The sequence below is a fragment of the Chiloscyllium plagiosum genome, unplaced genomic scaffold (genome assembly GCF_037043375.1).
Source record: "Chiloscyllium plagiosum isolate Xiang-an unplaced genomic scaffold, Cpla_swu_hap1 HiC_scaffold_26, whole genome shotgun sequence".
Lineage (NCBI taxonomy): Eukaryota > Metazoa > Chordata > Chondrichthyes > Orectolobiformes > Hemiscylliidae > Chiloscyllium > Chiloscyllium plagiosum.
Genome location: NW_028270164.1, coordinates 9,248,633 through 9,262,230, shown reverse-complemented (window position 1 = coordinate 9,262,230; position 13,598 = coordinate 9,248,633). Strand labels below are relative to the sequence as shown.

General features: G+C 42.5%; 1 protein-coding gene across 5 annotated transcripts in view; it reads right to left on the bottom strand.

The window, feature by feature from the left end:
- Positions 1–13,598, bottom strand: part of dstyk (dual serine/threonine and tyrosine protein kinase) — a 136,172-nt gene that overhangs the window by 25,265 nt on the left and 97,309 nt on the right. For 3 of the 5 annotated variants that reach the window (XM_043716404.2, XM_043716403.2, XM_043716405.2), the window contains exons 9-12: positions 12,219–12,351; positions 10,394–10,507; positions 6,414–6,528; positions 4,559–4,693 (exon numbers count right to left, since the gene is read on the bottom strand). In XM_043716404.2, the coding sequence (XP_043572339.1) occupies positions 4,559–4,693; positions 6,414–6,528; positions 10,394–10,507; positions 12,219–12,351 (497 nt within the window). Of the gene's footprint in view, positions 1–4,558; positions 4,694–6,413; positions 6,529–6,550; positions 8,399–10,393; positions 10,508–12,218; positions 12,352–13,598 lie in introns of those variants that run through there. The other 2 variants (XM_087973464.1, XM_087973463.1) reach the window with 2 other exon arrangements.

Sequence of the window (13,598 nt, the reverse complement as noted above, 5' to 3'; positions counted from 1 at the left end):
GATATAACCAGAGCAGAAGAGGGAGGAAGGAATAAATCAAAATTAATAAAAGAATGCAGACCGATAGTACTAGGGCATAAAATGATACATATAGGAATGTGGCTTCACAACATCTATGCCCAATGTCTTGGCTTGTGGCATTGGTTCTGAACACTGATGCTTTCTTAAGTAGATGCAATTAAAAGGTCATTCATCCATAAGGATGTGGGAGATGTTTTCATCACTGTTTATAGTGTTCTTGCAAAGGATTGGCAGGGTTTCAGTACACTCTAATGGCTCAGTGTATATATGCTTTGTCTTCTCATGAAGCATAGATTACTGTTAGCATGTGTAGAATATAGAGGTTAAAGCGAGTGCTTCTCTTAAAAAAAAATTCTGTAATCGTATTGGGATTGCAATAAAGTTTACCCAAGTACTTCTGTTAGTCTGTAATATGACCATGTGAAAGGCCAAGATCTTCAGTTATTGCAATTGCTATCTGTGCACTCCAGTATTTAAAAAGACAGCTGCAAACCAGAGCAAAAACATGGTGGCTCCACTCACTGTGCTGAATTACACTTGTGGAGGGCAATCTCAGATTATTCAAAGCAGAGAAAATCAAACTCCTTCGCAAACTTTATGCTGTAGAAGTTCACTAGGCATTTTTGCAAGGTTTGTGAAGCTCAGGTTGAGGTTTAGGGTGTAGGTTTGCTCACTGAGCTGTAGGTTTAATATCCAGACGTTTCATTACCTGGCTCGGTAACATCAGTGGCGACCTCCAAGTGAAGCGAAGCTGTCGTCTCCTGCTTTCTATTTATATCTTTCTCCTGGATGGGGTTCCTGGGATTTGTGGTGATGTCATTTTCTGTTCGTTTACTGGAGGGGTTGATAGATGGCATCTAGATCTATGTGTTTGTTTATGGCGTTGTGGTTGGAGTGCCAGGCCTCTAGGAATTCTCTGGCATGTCTTTGCTTAGCCTTTCCCAGTACAGATGTGTTGTCCCAGTCGAAATGGTGGTTTGTTTTCATCTGTGTGTAGGGCAACGAGGGAGAGAGGGTCGTGTCTTTTTGTGGCTAGCTGGTGTTCGTGTATCCTGGTGGCTAACTTTCTTCCTGTTTGTCCTACGTAGTGGGGGTTGTACCATCCACGGATAAAACCAACATCATCTACAAAATTCCATGCAAGGACTGCCACAAACACTACTGGTGTAGGACAAACAGGAAGAAAGTTAGCCACCAGGATACACTAACACCAGCTTGCCACAAATAGACATGACCCTCTCTCCCTCGTTGCCCTACACACAGATGAAAACAAACCACCATTTCGACTGGGACAACACATCTGTACTGGGACAGGCTAAGCAAAGACATGCCAGAGAATTCCTAGAGGCCTGGCACTCCAACCACAACACCATAAACAAACACACAGATCTAGATGCCATCTATCAACCCCTCCAGTAAACGAACAGGAAATGACATCACCACAAACCCCAGGAACCCCATCCAGGAGAAAGATATAAATAGAAAGCAGGCGACAACAGCTTCGCTTCACTTGGAGGTCGCCACTGATGTTACCGAGCCAGGTAATGAACGTCAGGATAGCAAACCTACACCATAAACACTAGGCATTTCCCCACAGCCTATTGAGAGACCTCAAACCTTCAATCTAACAATTAGAGATAGAAGTACAGATAAAAATCTGTTATCAGTGACTTCACTGATACTGGCAGAATAAATCCAATGCTCAGGGAAGATAAAAATATGAAAGAAAACTCAATTCCACGTTTATTTCAAACACTGTGGTGGAAGTCAAGATAAAATTATTAGAAGTCAGCAGAGGAGCACTCAAATCTCTATCATGGTGGGCATGAATTCACAATTAGGTAATAATGACTGCAGATGCTGGAAACCACATTCTGGATTAGAGGTGCTGGAGAAGCACAGCAGTTCAGGCAGCATCCGAAAAACAGGAAAATCGACATTTTGGGCAAAAGCCCTTCATCAGGAATACAGCCAGAGTGCCTGAAGGGTGGAGAGAAGCTGGAGGAGGGTGGGGGTGGGAAGAAAATAGCAGAGTACAACATGTGAGTGGGGGAGGGGATGAAGGTGATAGGTAAGGGTGGAGTGGATAGGTGGAAAAGAAGATAGGCAGGTAGGACAAGTCCTGGGGACAGTGCTGAGCTGGAAGTTTGGAACTGGGATGAGGTGGGGGAAGGGGAAATGAGGAAACTGTTGAAGTCCATATTGATGCCCTGGGGTTGAAGTGTTCTGAGGCGAAAGATGAGGCATTCTTCCTCCATGCGTCGAGTGGTGAGGGAGTGGAAGTGAAGGAGGCCCAGGACCTCCATGTTGTTGGCAGAGTGGGAGGGGGAGTTGAAATGTTGGGCCACAGGGTGGTGTGGTTGATTGGTGCGGGTGTCCCAGAGATGTTCCCTAAAGTGCTCTACGAGGAGGCGTCCAGTCTCCCCAATGTAGAGAAGACCACATCGGGAGCAATGGATACAATAAACGATATTGGTGGATGTGCAGGTAAAACTTTGATGGATGTGGAAGGCTCCTTTAGGGCCTTGGATGGAAGCGAGGGAGGAGGTGTGGGCGCAGGTTTTGCAATTCCTGCAGTGGCAGGGGAAGGTGCCAGGACGGGAGGGTGGGTTGTTGCGGGGCGTGGACCTGACCAGGCAAATCGCTGAGGGAACGGTCTTTGCGGAAGGCGGAAAGGGGTGGGGAGGGAAATATATCCCTGGTGGTGGGGTCCGTTTGGAGGTGGCCTGACCTTAAATTTACTTGGACCATCACTGACACCTCCCTCCCCTTCCTGGACCTCTCCACCTCCATTAATGACGACCGACTTGACACTGACATTTTTTACAAACCCACTGACTCCCACAGCTACTTGGATTACACCTCTTCCCACCCTATCTCCTGCAAAAATGCCATACTGTATTCCCAATTCCTCCACCGTATCTGCTCCCAGGAGGACCAGTTCCACCACAGTACACACCAGATGGCATCCTTCTTTAGAGACCGCAATTTCCCTTCCCACGTGGTTAAAGATGCCCTCCAATGCATTGTCCACATCCTGCACCTCCGCCCTCAGACCTCATCCCCTCCAACTGTAACAAGGACAGAACACCCCTGGTGCTCACCTTCCACCCCACCAACCTTCGCAATAAACCAAATCATCCGCCAACATTTCCGCCACATCCAAACGGATCCCACCATCAGGGATATATTTCCCTCCCCATCCCTTTCCGCCTTCCGCAAAGACCGTTCCCTCTGACTACCTGGTCAGGTCCACCCCCCCCCCCCCCCCCCCCCCCCCCCCAACAACCCACCCTCCCGTCCTGGCACCTTCCCCTGCCACCGCAGGAATTGTGAAACCTGCGCCCACACCTCCTCCCTCACCTCTAATCCAAGGCCCTAAAGGAGCCTTCCACATCCAAAGTTTTACTTGCACATCCACCAATATCATTTATTGTATCCGTTGCTCCCGATGCAGTCTCCTCTACATTGGGGAGACCGGACACCTCCTAGCAGAGCACTTAGGGAACATCTCCAGGACACCCGCACCAATCAACCACACCGCCCTGTGGCCCAACATTTCAACTCCCCCTCCCACTCTGCCGAGGACATGGAGGTCCTGGGTCTCCTTCACCGCCGCTCCCTCACCACCAGACGCCTGGAGGAAGAACGCCTCATCTTCCACCTCGGAACACTTCAACCCCAGGGCATCAATGTGGACTTCAACAGCTTCCTCATTTCCCCTTCCCCCACCTCATCCCAGTTCCAAACTTCCAGCTCAGCACTGTCCCCAGAACTTGTCCGACCTGCCTACCTTCTTTTCCACCTATCCACTCCACCCTCCCCCCGACCGATCACCTTCATCCCCTCCCCCACTCACCTATCGTACACTATGCTACTTTCTCCCCACCCCCACCCTCCTCTCATTTATCTCTCCACCCTTCAGGCATTCTGGCTGTATTCCTGATGAAGGGCTTTTGCCCGAAACATCGATTTTACTGCTCCTCAGATGCTGCCTGAACTGCTGTGCCTTTCCAGCACCTCTAATCCAGAATGAATTCACAATTATCAGGCAGAATAAATGAAATCATGATATGGGGGAATAGTTGACCCAGTCTGACTTCCTGGCAATTTTGACCTCCTTACAGGTCTAGGAACACAAAATTACTGCAAAGATAGGCAAAGTCATTCTCTAAATTCCCACATGACAAATCCCTTTCCTTGACATTTTATTCAGTGGAATTGTGATTAAGGACATGGATCAAATATTGCTTTTGTGTAATTGCCAATTTTCTCCAACCCACCATAATGCCTAGACTCCAATCTCTGGAATTCTCGTCTTAAATCTCTGCATTGCTCTCTTCCTTGAAGACCCCCCTTCAAATTTACTTCCAACAAATTTTTGGTTGCCTGTTCACAGTTCATGTCAATTTTTGCTGAGTTATTTTCCCCATAAAGTCCATTAGCAAATTGAGGAAAGTTTAAGAATCAATTTACGTGCAAACTTGTTGAAACAATCCCCAGCTTCATTCATTGAGAGAAGTATAACAACAAATACCTTTCTTCACATTGTTCCACAGCTGATCTTTGCTTGAACATTTTTCAAACGCCTCTGGGAGTTTAATTGTGCCAGTGCACAGATACCAGAAAAGGATTCCAAATGCATACACGTCCACAGAATTATCATACTTGCCTAAAGGATCATAGGGGGTTGGAAATGGTGAAAAAGAATAGAAAAACAGTATAAGCAACTAAACTTTCAACGTTTGAGAATAAGTCACGTAAGTGCTTTGTGGAGGAATTATAATTCAGCCATAGATTCAATTCGACGTGTAATACCAGTCGACTCTTCCTTATCCTCCCTCCACACACTGATCCTTAAACACAGTCAGCGATTTGTAACACCACGAAAAAAAGCCTCTGATTTCTCCTGACTACTTCCCAATGGGTAGTAATTAGAGGTAAAAACAATGACTGCAGATGCTGGAAACCAGAGTCTAGATTAGAGTGGTGCTGGAAAAGCACAGCAGGTCAGGCAGCATCCAAGGAGCAGGAAAATCGACGTTTCCGGCAAAAGCGCTTCATCAGGAATACAGTGTATTCCTGATGAAGGGCTTTTGTCCGAAATGTCGATTTTCCTGCTCCTTGGATGCTGCCTGAACTGCTGTGCTTTTCCAACACCACTCTAATCTAGACTCTGGTAATCAGAGTGCTAACAGCAGGGTCAATATGGACCGTCTTGGACCTTTGCTTCATAACAAAGAGATTGTAAAGAGGAGGATATCAAGAAAGTAAAGGCATGTAACTGGGAGTTGAAGACCAAGAGTGATCTAAATGAAAGGCAGAAAGTGGTGGAGGGGCAGAATAGTAGCCTCCTGTTCTTTCAGGTAGGTCAACATCAACAAAAGTGACTGTGACAATGTGGATCCCTTGGTGCCAAAATTCATTCAAGTTACACTCAAATAGCTATGTGCAAGATGGTAACTTTGGACACATGCACATGTCTGAAAGCAGCTCTGTCTGGTCTAGAATTGAACTGATGGCTAAATGTCAAAGGCAATACCTGTTCAACTTGCTGTTGTCACACGGCCACTGGAGATTCAGCATGACATTGCTTGAAACGTAATTTGATATTTTCAGTGCCTCAGTGTTGTTTACAGTACAAACAATAGTGCAAGGTTAACAGAGTTTAAATAAAGGATGTCAAAATTAGAACCCCAATCAAAACTGAAGTTGAATTGCAGCTTTACCAGAACAGTCAGTTCCATGCTGTCAAGAGTAGGCTAAAACATGGATCAGAAGTCTGACTGCTCAAGAAAAAACACTAGTTAGGAGCCACTGCATACCTTCCCTGATCTTTCAAAGAAACTTAAATTTCAATGCCTTTAAGGGCAAGATCCAAAAGAACAGCAAAGGGAAAAAAGAACAACAGCTTCAATACCAATGCAGTAAAAGGCAGAAATAATCCTTAAAATTAATCGGCACCAGAAGAGGCTTGGGGCATTTTATTACATCGGAAGGTGCTATATAAAAAGCAGGTCTTGGTATTACACATACATGTCTCAAAACCATGTGCTGGCTGCTCTTTAGTATCTACCTCATGAAAGACTTTTTTTTCTTTATGTGTAGGATTTTCAGTCAAGAGAGGGAATCAGACAATGATAAATTTGCTCACCCACCATTGATATACACTGGATAATGGTTGAGATGGAAACACCATTTTAACTTTCTCAGCTGTGAGATAAAGACCTCGAACAGCCAGTTTTGTGGAGCTATTGCAACAGTGCTGAAGCTACAAACCTTAAAGCAGGTACTAACCAATGAGCTAGCTAGCACATCCTACACTGCTTTCCTAACTCCATTAGCTTAGCGAAGCCATCTGGAAATCTCATTCAAGCAATCAAATAACATACCTGAAAACAACTCAGGTGCCATGTGTATAGGGGTCCCCACAATGCTCCCAGACATCATAGCTTCGGGTTTGCAGAATCCCAGGTCAGTGATTTTGGCTCGATTCTGCTTGTCCAACTATGGATCACAAAATAAGACGTGCAAAAAAATTTGAAATGCAAACCCTCCATTATTTGAGAAAAAGGAAGAGGAAGGAAGGATCACTGGACCTGAAACATGAACTCTGATTTCTCTGCACAGATTTTGCCAGGCCTGCCGAGCTTTATGAGTAATTTCTGTTTTGGTTTCCAAAACCTCAGAGGAGATTCAGTTTACTTTAGTAAAAACTGCTTGTGATGTGGTGCTTACCATATTGTCCAGGAACTGTATTCAAACAGCAAGAGGGAGCTGATGGAATATTCAAAGACAACAACTTTTCCTCAACACTGAAAGACAAACAGCTGACTACTCAGATTCATGGGACCTTACTGGCTAAGCGCACCCCCAATAGTGCTTTCACAAACAGCATTTTGGTTAATTTCACTCATTGGTTAACCTCTATGCGGTTGCATTCTGAGATAATCAATAAAAAAAACAAAATATCAGTGCTGAAAGAATTTGCCTTGATGAAGACAATGTACAACAGACTCGATGGGCCAAATGTCGTATTTCTACTGTAACAGTCTAGAATTATGGAATATTCTATGTCAGGTGGGGGACTGGTGAAAGAACTTCAAGACAATGTCTCTTCCATTGCCTGTACACAGCATTCCTGCTGCAGAAATGGGGGTAAACAGGGTGGACACTGAGGAAATTCACACCCCATTTCATTCTTATAAAATTGAATATTCTGCTTTTTGGCTATTCACCTTGCCCCCAGAGAATAGTGGTTGCACCTCGAAAATCATTTATTCATTACAAAGTGCTTTGAAGGACCCTAACAACAAAAAAAGATAGACTTGCAATTACGTGGCTCCTTTCCTGACTTCGGTAGCCAGCACGGTCTGTTGTATTGATCTTTTATTTCTGCAATGCTGGACATTTATTTCTCTATTGTCTAAGACTGTGAAATTAAAAGTGTGCCAAGGCACTTTGGTCTCAGAGTTGGTGCTGTAATTGGTGATGTATAAACTTTTCACTATACCCATTCAGTGACAATAAAGGCTAGTCTTTTCTATTCAGCCAAGGATTTACTTCTAAAACAGCCACTGTTCAGCACATCCTGTCTGTGCTCTTTCAGGAGAAAAAATAGTGAATTACACATCTCCTTCTCCATATCCATTCCCTCAAGTATCTATTTAATTCACATTTGAAGGCTACTATGGAATATTTACCTACCGTGCCATCAGGCAGTCAACTCCAAATTCTAACCATTCCTTGCATTAGAGGAAAAAAATCTTTTCCCTCATGTCCTACCTGATCCTTTTGCCAATCATAACCAGCCACTAATACTCTGCTCATTCTAAACAATTCATGTTGAGCATGTCTGTTTAGACTTCTCCATTCCAAAGAAAACACATTTTACTCTAAGTCCTAGAACTGTTTCAATAAATTTATTTCGTTACTTCAAAACTACACCATCTTCATAAACAGCAATGCCTAGAATTAGAGAACACGCAGACTGTGGCCCAACTACTAATAGTATTGCATGGATTTAGCAGAAAACCTGGCTTTTGTCAACGTTTACTTTATTTATAAAACTCAGAACATCATTACACTAAAATTACGGATTATTTTTGTCATGATAAAAAGGTACAGTGTGGGTTGACTAATTCGCAAAATAAAACAATGAAACGTATTTCAAGGGTTGCATATCTCGTCTTCAATGAAAGAATAAGATCAAAATAAAAAAAGTAGTGTGAATGCTGGAGATCGGGAACAAAAACAAACTGCTGGAAGAGATCAGCAGAGCTGGCAGCATCCATGGGCAGAAAAACTGTTAATGTTTCAAGTCCAACGTGACTTCTTTAGAATTGACGAGGGCTGGAAAATGATCGTTCTTATGCTGCTGATGAAGGAGGAACAAATGGAACAGATCGTGCCCAGAAAAAAGGGAAAATGAAATTACTTTTTTGTTATATAAGCTTGACATACAAAGAAATTAAGAATGCAAGGTTTGAATTGTCAGTTAAACACATATAACCTCTCTTCCAATGAAGATAAATATTGAAGAACCAGCTTAAAATATATTATAAAGAAAGGTTGAGGCAAAGTGGCTTGATCAGTTTGACTTCAAAACCTGGATCATAGCAGACTGATATTGTGATAACAAATATCAAGTTCGTTCAAAGATGGGCGTTTCCTCCCTTTTACATAATTGTGAAAACTAGTTACCACTAACATTGTTCAAAATGAGAGAAGCAGATAGACAGTTTATGCCCAAATCAATTTCAAAATCTAAACAAAATACCATGACTAACAAACCCGGTATCATATCATTAACTAGCAATCTTGTAGCTTCCCTGACCTCAAAATCGCGTCTTCTGAGAAATCTGTTTCGCAAAACTAAACCAAATAAATAAAACAGCACCTTTTGGGCCCTATAAAAATAATTCATTGTATTCAAATGTGTAATTAGCTCACAACACCCGTTTGCCTTATTACCTGAACTCCTAGGTATTTTGCATTTGATTAAACAATTAAATACAACATTAAGTACCATGGACCTACATGATCTGATACACAGGTTAAGTATCGGAATCATTTCAAAGAAGTGGCAACACACACACCTAATTTCATTGGATTCAAAACAAGCAATTCTGGTTAAAAACAAAAAAAAAGACTGCAGCTATATTCACTATACAGCACTGTTCTGTAAATAAAGTCTCCAGAGGGTGAAACTAAACTATGCCTCTTAAATCAGCTGAAATATTGTAAGAACAAAGATAGACAGAAGCACAATTCACAAATCTGCCTTGGTAACAAAGCAGGTAGATGTTAAAGTTGTTTAATATTTTACAAATTCAGATAAATAAAACACCTTGCCATTTCAGATGCCGAAAAGATAAAGTTAAGGCTTTGTGGCAACAGCTTATCATGTTCACAGCTCGATCACAGACTGCATTAGCAGGAATTTCATAAGTATAAAAGCTAATAGGCCTAGATTTGATCACTAACCTTGAAACGGAGTAATCATAGCTGGACAACAGCATGTCCAACTATGAAATTGGCTCAACTCAAAAAAGGTGCAAAGTTATTAGGCCATTAAATGAGTTGTGAAGTACAGGCTAAACTTAGTCAGTCTAAATTATTTTTCAGAAAAGCCAAAAGAATATTTCACATCATTAACCCAGCACATGAAGATTAGTAGAGCAATATATTATTGCCCTCAGAGCAGGACATATTGGAGCATGCTCAAAATCTAACTGACAGAATATAATAACTAAGGAGAAAATGGTTTCACTGACAGTTATGATTTAATCAGTTTCAAAGTTAGTGATAACCAGAGGTAACAGACTCAAAGAAAAAGATTAGAAAAATCCAGGGGATGAGGGGCATCAGAATTATTTCATGCACACGATTGTGGTGTGGAAGTGTGCTGACAAAAATGACAAATTAAATACTGACTTTCAAAAGGGAATCAAATATACACTTGAAAAGACGACATTTTCAAAACTCAGGGTAATGCAAGGAAGTGGTCTCCTAAGAGTGGACAGTTCTTCCAATACGAATGGCATGGACACAATGGGCTGAATAGCCTCCATCTATATAAAAGTAATTCTATGGACATTAAACTTTACTAGAATTGGAATCAATCCTCAGGACACTAAAAAGCTTTCTGCAGCAAGTTACCGCATTCAGTAGCGGTGGAAAGCAGATATTCTAGTCTATTAGATCAGCCTCACTACCCTGCTTCAGCTCAAGACTGAACATTGTTGAGAGATGAACAAGTTTGAAGGAAGAAGTTTAAATCGTCTCCAACAAAGTGACCCATTCTATGTCCAATAGCCAGGTAAAAAGCAGCACAAACCTATCGTATATTGTTGGAACCTCAAGATCTTACCAAGACATTTTTTAATTTGATGTCTCGATGCACAAGGCCTTGGCGATGGAGGAATCGGATACCTTCCACGACATCAAGAGCAATCTGCAAACGTACTTCAAGCTTCAGACCAACCTAGAGATTAGAAGTAGTTTTTAAATTTAGATTAAGACCTTTGTCAATGTGTTTCAGGTAGCCATTGCAATGCCATAGTTTAAAAGTCAACAACTGAACTTGTTAACTGCAATAAACACTCATGGAACCAAGAAATAAACACATCAATTTAGGTCTTATTTAGCTTCCCTTGAGGGAAAAAAGAAGAACCAAAAATGACATGACCCACCTTAAGAAACCAAGAACTATAAATAGAGAAATGGGACATACCACCAGCACATCACTCGAGATGTTCACTGATGATGTTAGCTAGTCATGTGACAAAATGTCAGAAAACTAACCTTCCAGCTCACCGAGCTAACTAACTTAATCAACTGGAACAAAAAGGTCCTTTTCTTTTTAGGAAGACTTAAGTTAGTTTATCTTGGAGATTATAAAGCAACATGAGTGAGTGTGTGAACAAATGCAAGATCCAAATCGAGGCTTTTGTGTCTATTCAGAAGAGATTAAAACCTAAGAAATCTGAAATAGAGTCAGAGATGTACAGCACAGAAACAGACCCTTCGGTCCAACTCATCCATGCCAACCAGAATATCCTAACTTAATCTAGTCCCACTTGCCAGCACTTGGCCCATATCCCTCTAAACCCTTCCTATTCATATACCCATCAAGATGCCTTTCAAATATTGTAATTGTATCAGTATCCACCACTTCCTCTGGCAGCTCATTCCAAACATGCACCATCCTCTGCGTGAAAAAGTTGCCCCTTAGGTCTCTTTTATATCTTTCCCCTCTCACCATAAATCTATGCCCTCTTGTTCTAGACTCCCCCACCCCAGTGAACGCCTTTGTCGTCTATTTATCCTATCCATGCCCTTCATGATTTTATAAACCTCTGAGGTCACCCCTCAGCCTCCGACACTCTAAGAAAAACAGCCCCAGCCTGTTCAGCCTCTCTGTAGCTCAAACCCTACAAACCCGGTAACATCCTTGTAAATGTTTTCCGAGCCCTTTCAAGTTTCACAACATCTTTCCAATAGAAAGGAGACCAGAATTGCATGCAAAAGCGGCCAAACCAATATCCTGGACAGCTGCAACATGACCTCCCAACTCCTATACTCAACACTCTGACCAGAAGGAAAACATACCAAACACCTTCTTCACTATCCTACCGACATGCAACTCTACGATCGCATGGGTGTGCAACCACACCTTAAGATAATGGGTAAAGAGCACTGGGGTAAGTTCTCTTAGGATGACTAACCTACAAGCTACTTTTCCTGTAAAAATGTGCTCAACAACCAGTTGACCAAGGATTAAAAAGTTAATGCAGCAAAGCAGCAAGCTCATAACTGGACGGAAAAAAAAAATAATTCCAGGGCAAGGAATTGGAGACTTGGGATGAAAACAATGGGTTGGATTTTCCAAAGGTGACCAAGTCACACAGACTGCCATTTCTTTTAAAAGTGGGGAGCCCCGCATTTCTCAGAGGACTTCCCACTCAGGGCCTCCACAGGTATGCAGCCATACCCCATTCTGACTGTCACTCCATTGTGCAGATCTGTCAGAGGGTGCAGTCTATCGAGGGATATGAAGCAAAGTCTGGAAAATAAATTTGGGGTGCAGGCCATTCAGAGCTTAATTGAACTAAGTTGGCACAGTTAAATGTCGTGCTCCTAGACTGAGCTAGAGTCCACACATGGAACAGTCAGCTAGCTTCCTGTTTGCCCACCTTCAGTCCAGCATAGAGGTCTCGGTGCAACCTCTCCATGATCAACAGTACAGCAATGCTGGATCCACCTCCATAACTGTAGTCTATTACTGACCCATGAAGATCAACCAGTCGCTCATGTCTGGGTAAAGATCTATTAGAGGGGGGAAAGTAAAACATTAGTTTCTAATTTTAGAAATGCACTGATGAAATTTGTCTGTTCCCAGATTTGGCTGAATTTTCAACGACAGCCAATATAGGCTTCTTGTCTTCTACTCACCTGGATTAGGAACAGTAGTTTAATACACACATTATTATCATTTTATGTGGAGTTTGCATATTGTCTCCATTTCTGCATAGGTTTCCTCCTGGTGCACCATTTCCTTCCACAGTCCAAAGCTGTGCAGATAAGGTGGATTGGCAACGCTAAACTGCCCACACAGTGTCCAGGAAGATGCAGGCTAGGTCCATTAGCCATGGAGAAATGTTGGGCGAGGGAGACAGGGTAGGGGTTGTATCTGGGTGGGATGCTCTTCAGTGGGATGGTGTGGACTGGATGGACTGAATGGCCTACTTCTCTGTCAGGGTTCTATGATCTATTTTGATAAACCAGAGGTAGCTGCTAGCATGAATTTCAAACCTGAGGATGTTTGATCTGATGCGAATAGTTCCTTTAAAATTAAATTGTTCCAAATTGCCACATCTGTGATTTCCGAGTCATGATCGGCCAGCCAACCACATCCAGTCCCTCCAAATCTCGAACTTCCTTCTTACCACTACCCTTTTATGAACTATGGCAACATTTTTCATGTATTTACTGAACTTTCAACAAATTTACACTGGAATAGTTCTCTTTAAAACAAAGATCCATTGCGCCAGGACTGGAAGAGAATAACTATCAGCTTCGTTGAGTAGGTGACCAAACAGGTGGATGAAGGTAAAGCGGTGTGTATGGATTTCAGTAAAGCGTTTAATAAGGTTCCCCCACAGTATGCTATTGCACAATTTAGGGAGGCATGGGATTGAGGGGGAGTTAGTGGTTTGGATCAGAATTTGGCGAGCTGAAAGACAACAGAGGGTGGTGGTTGATGGGAAATTTCATCCTGGAGTTCAGTTACTTGTGGTGTACTGTAAGGATCTGTTTTGGAGCCACTGTTGTTTGTCATTTTTATAATTGACCTGGATGAAGGCATAGGAGGATGGGTTAGTAAATTTACGGATGGCTCCAAGGTCGGTAAGAGTTGTGGATAGTGCCGAAGGATGTTGCAGGGTACAGAGGGACATGAATAAGCTGCAGAGCTGGGCTGAAAGGTAGCAAATGTAGTTTAATGTGGAAAAGTGAGAGGTGATTCACTTTGGAAGGACTAACAGGAATGAAGTGTACTGGGCTGATGGTAGATT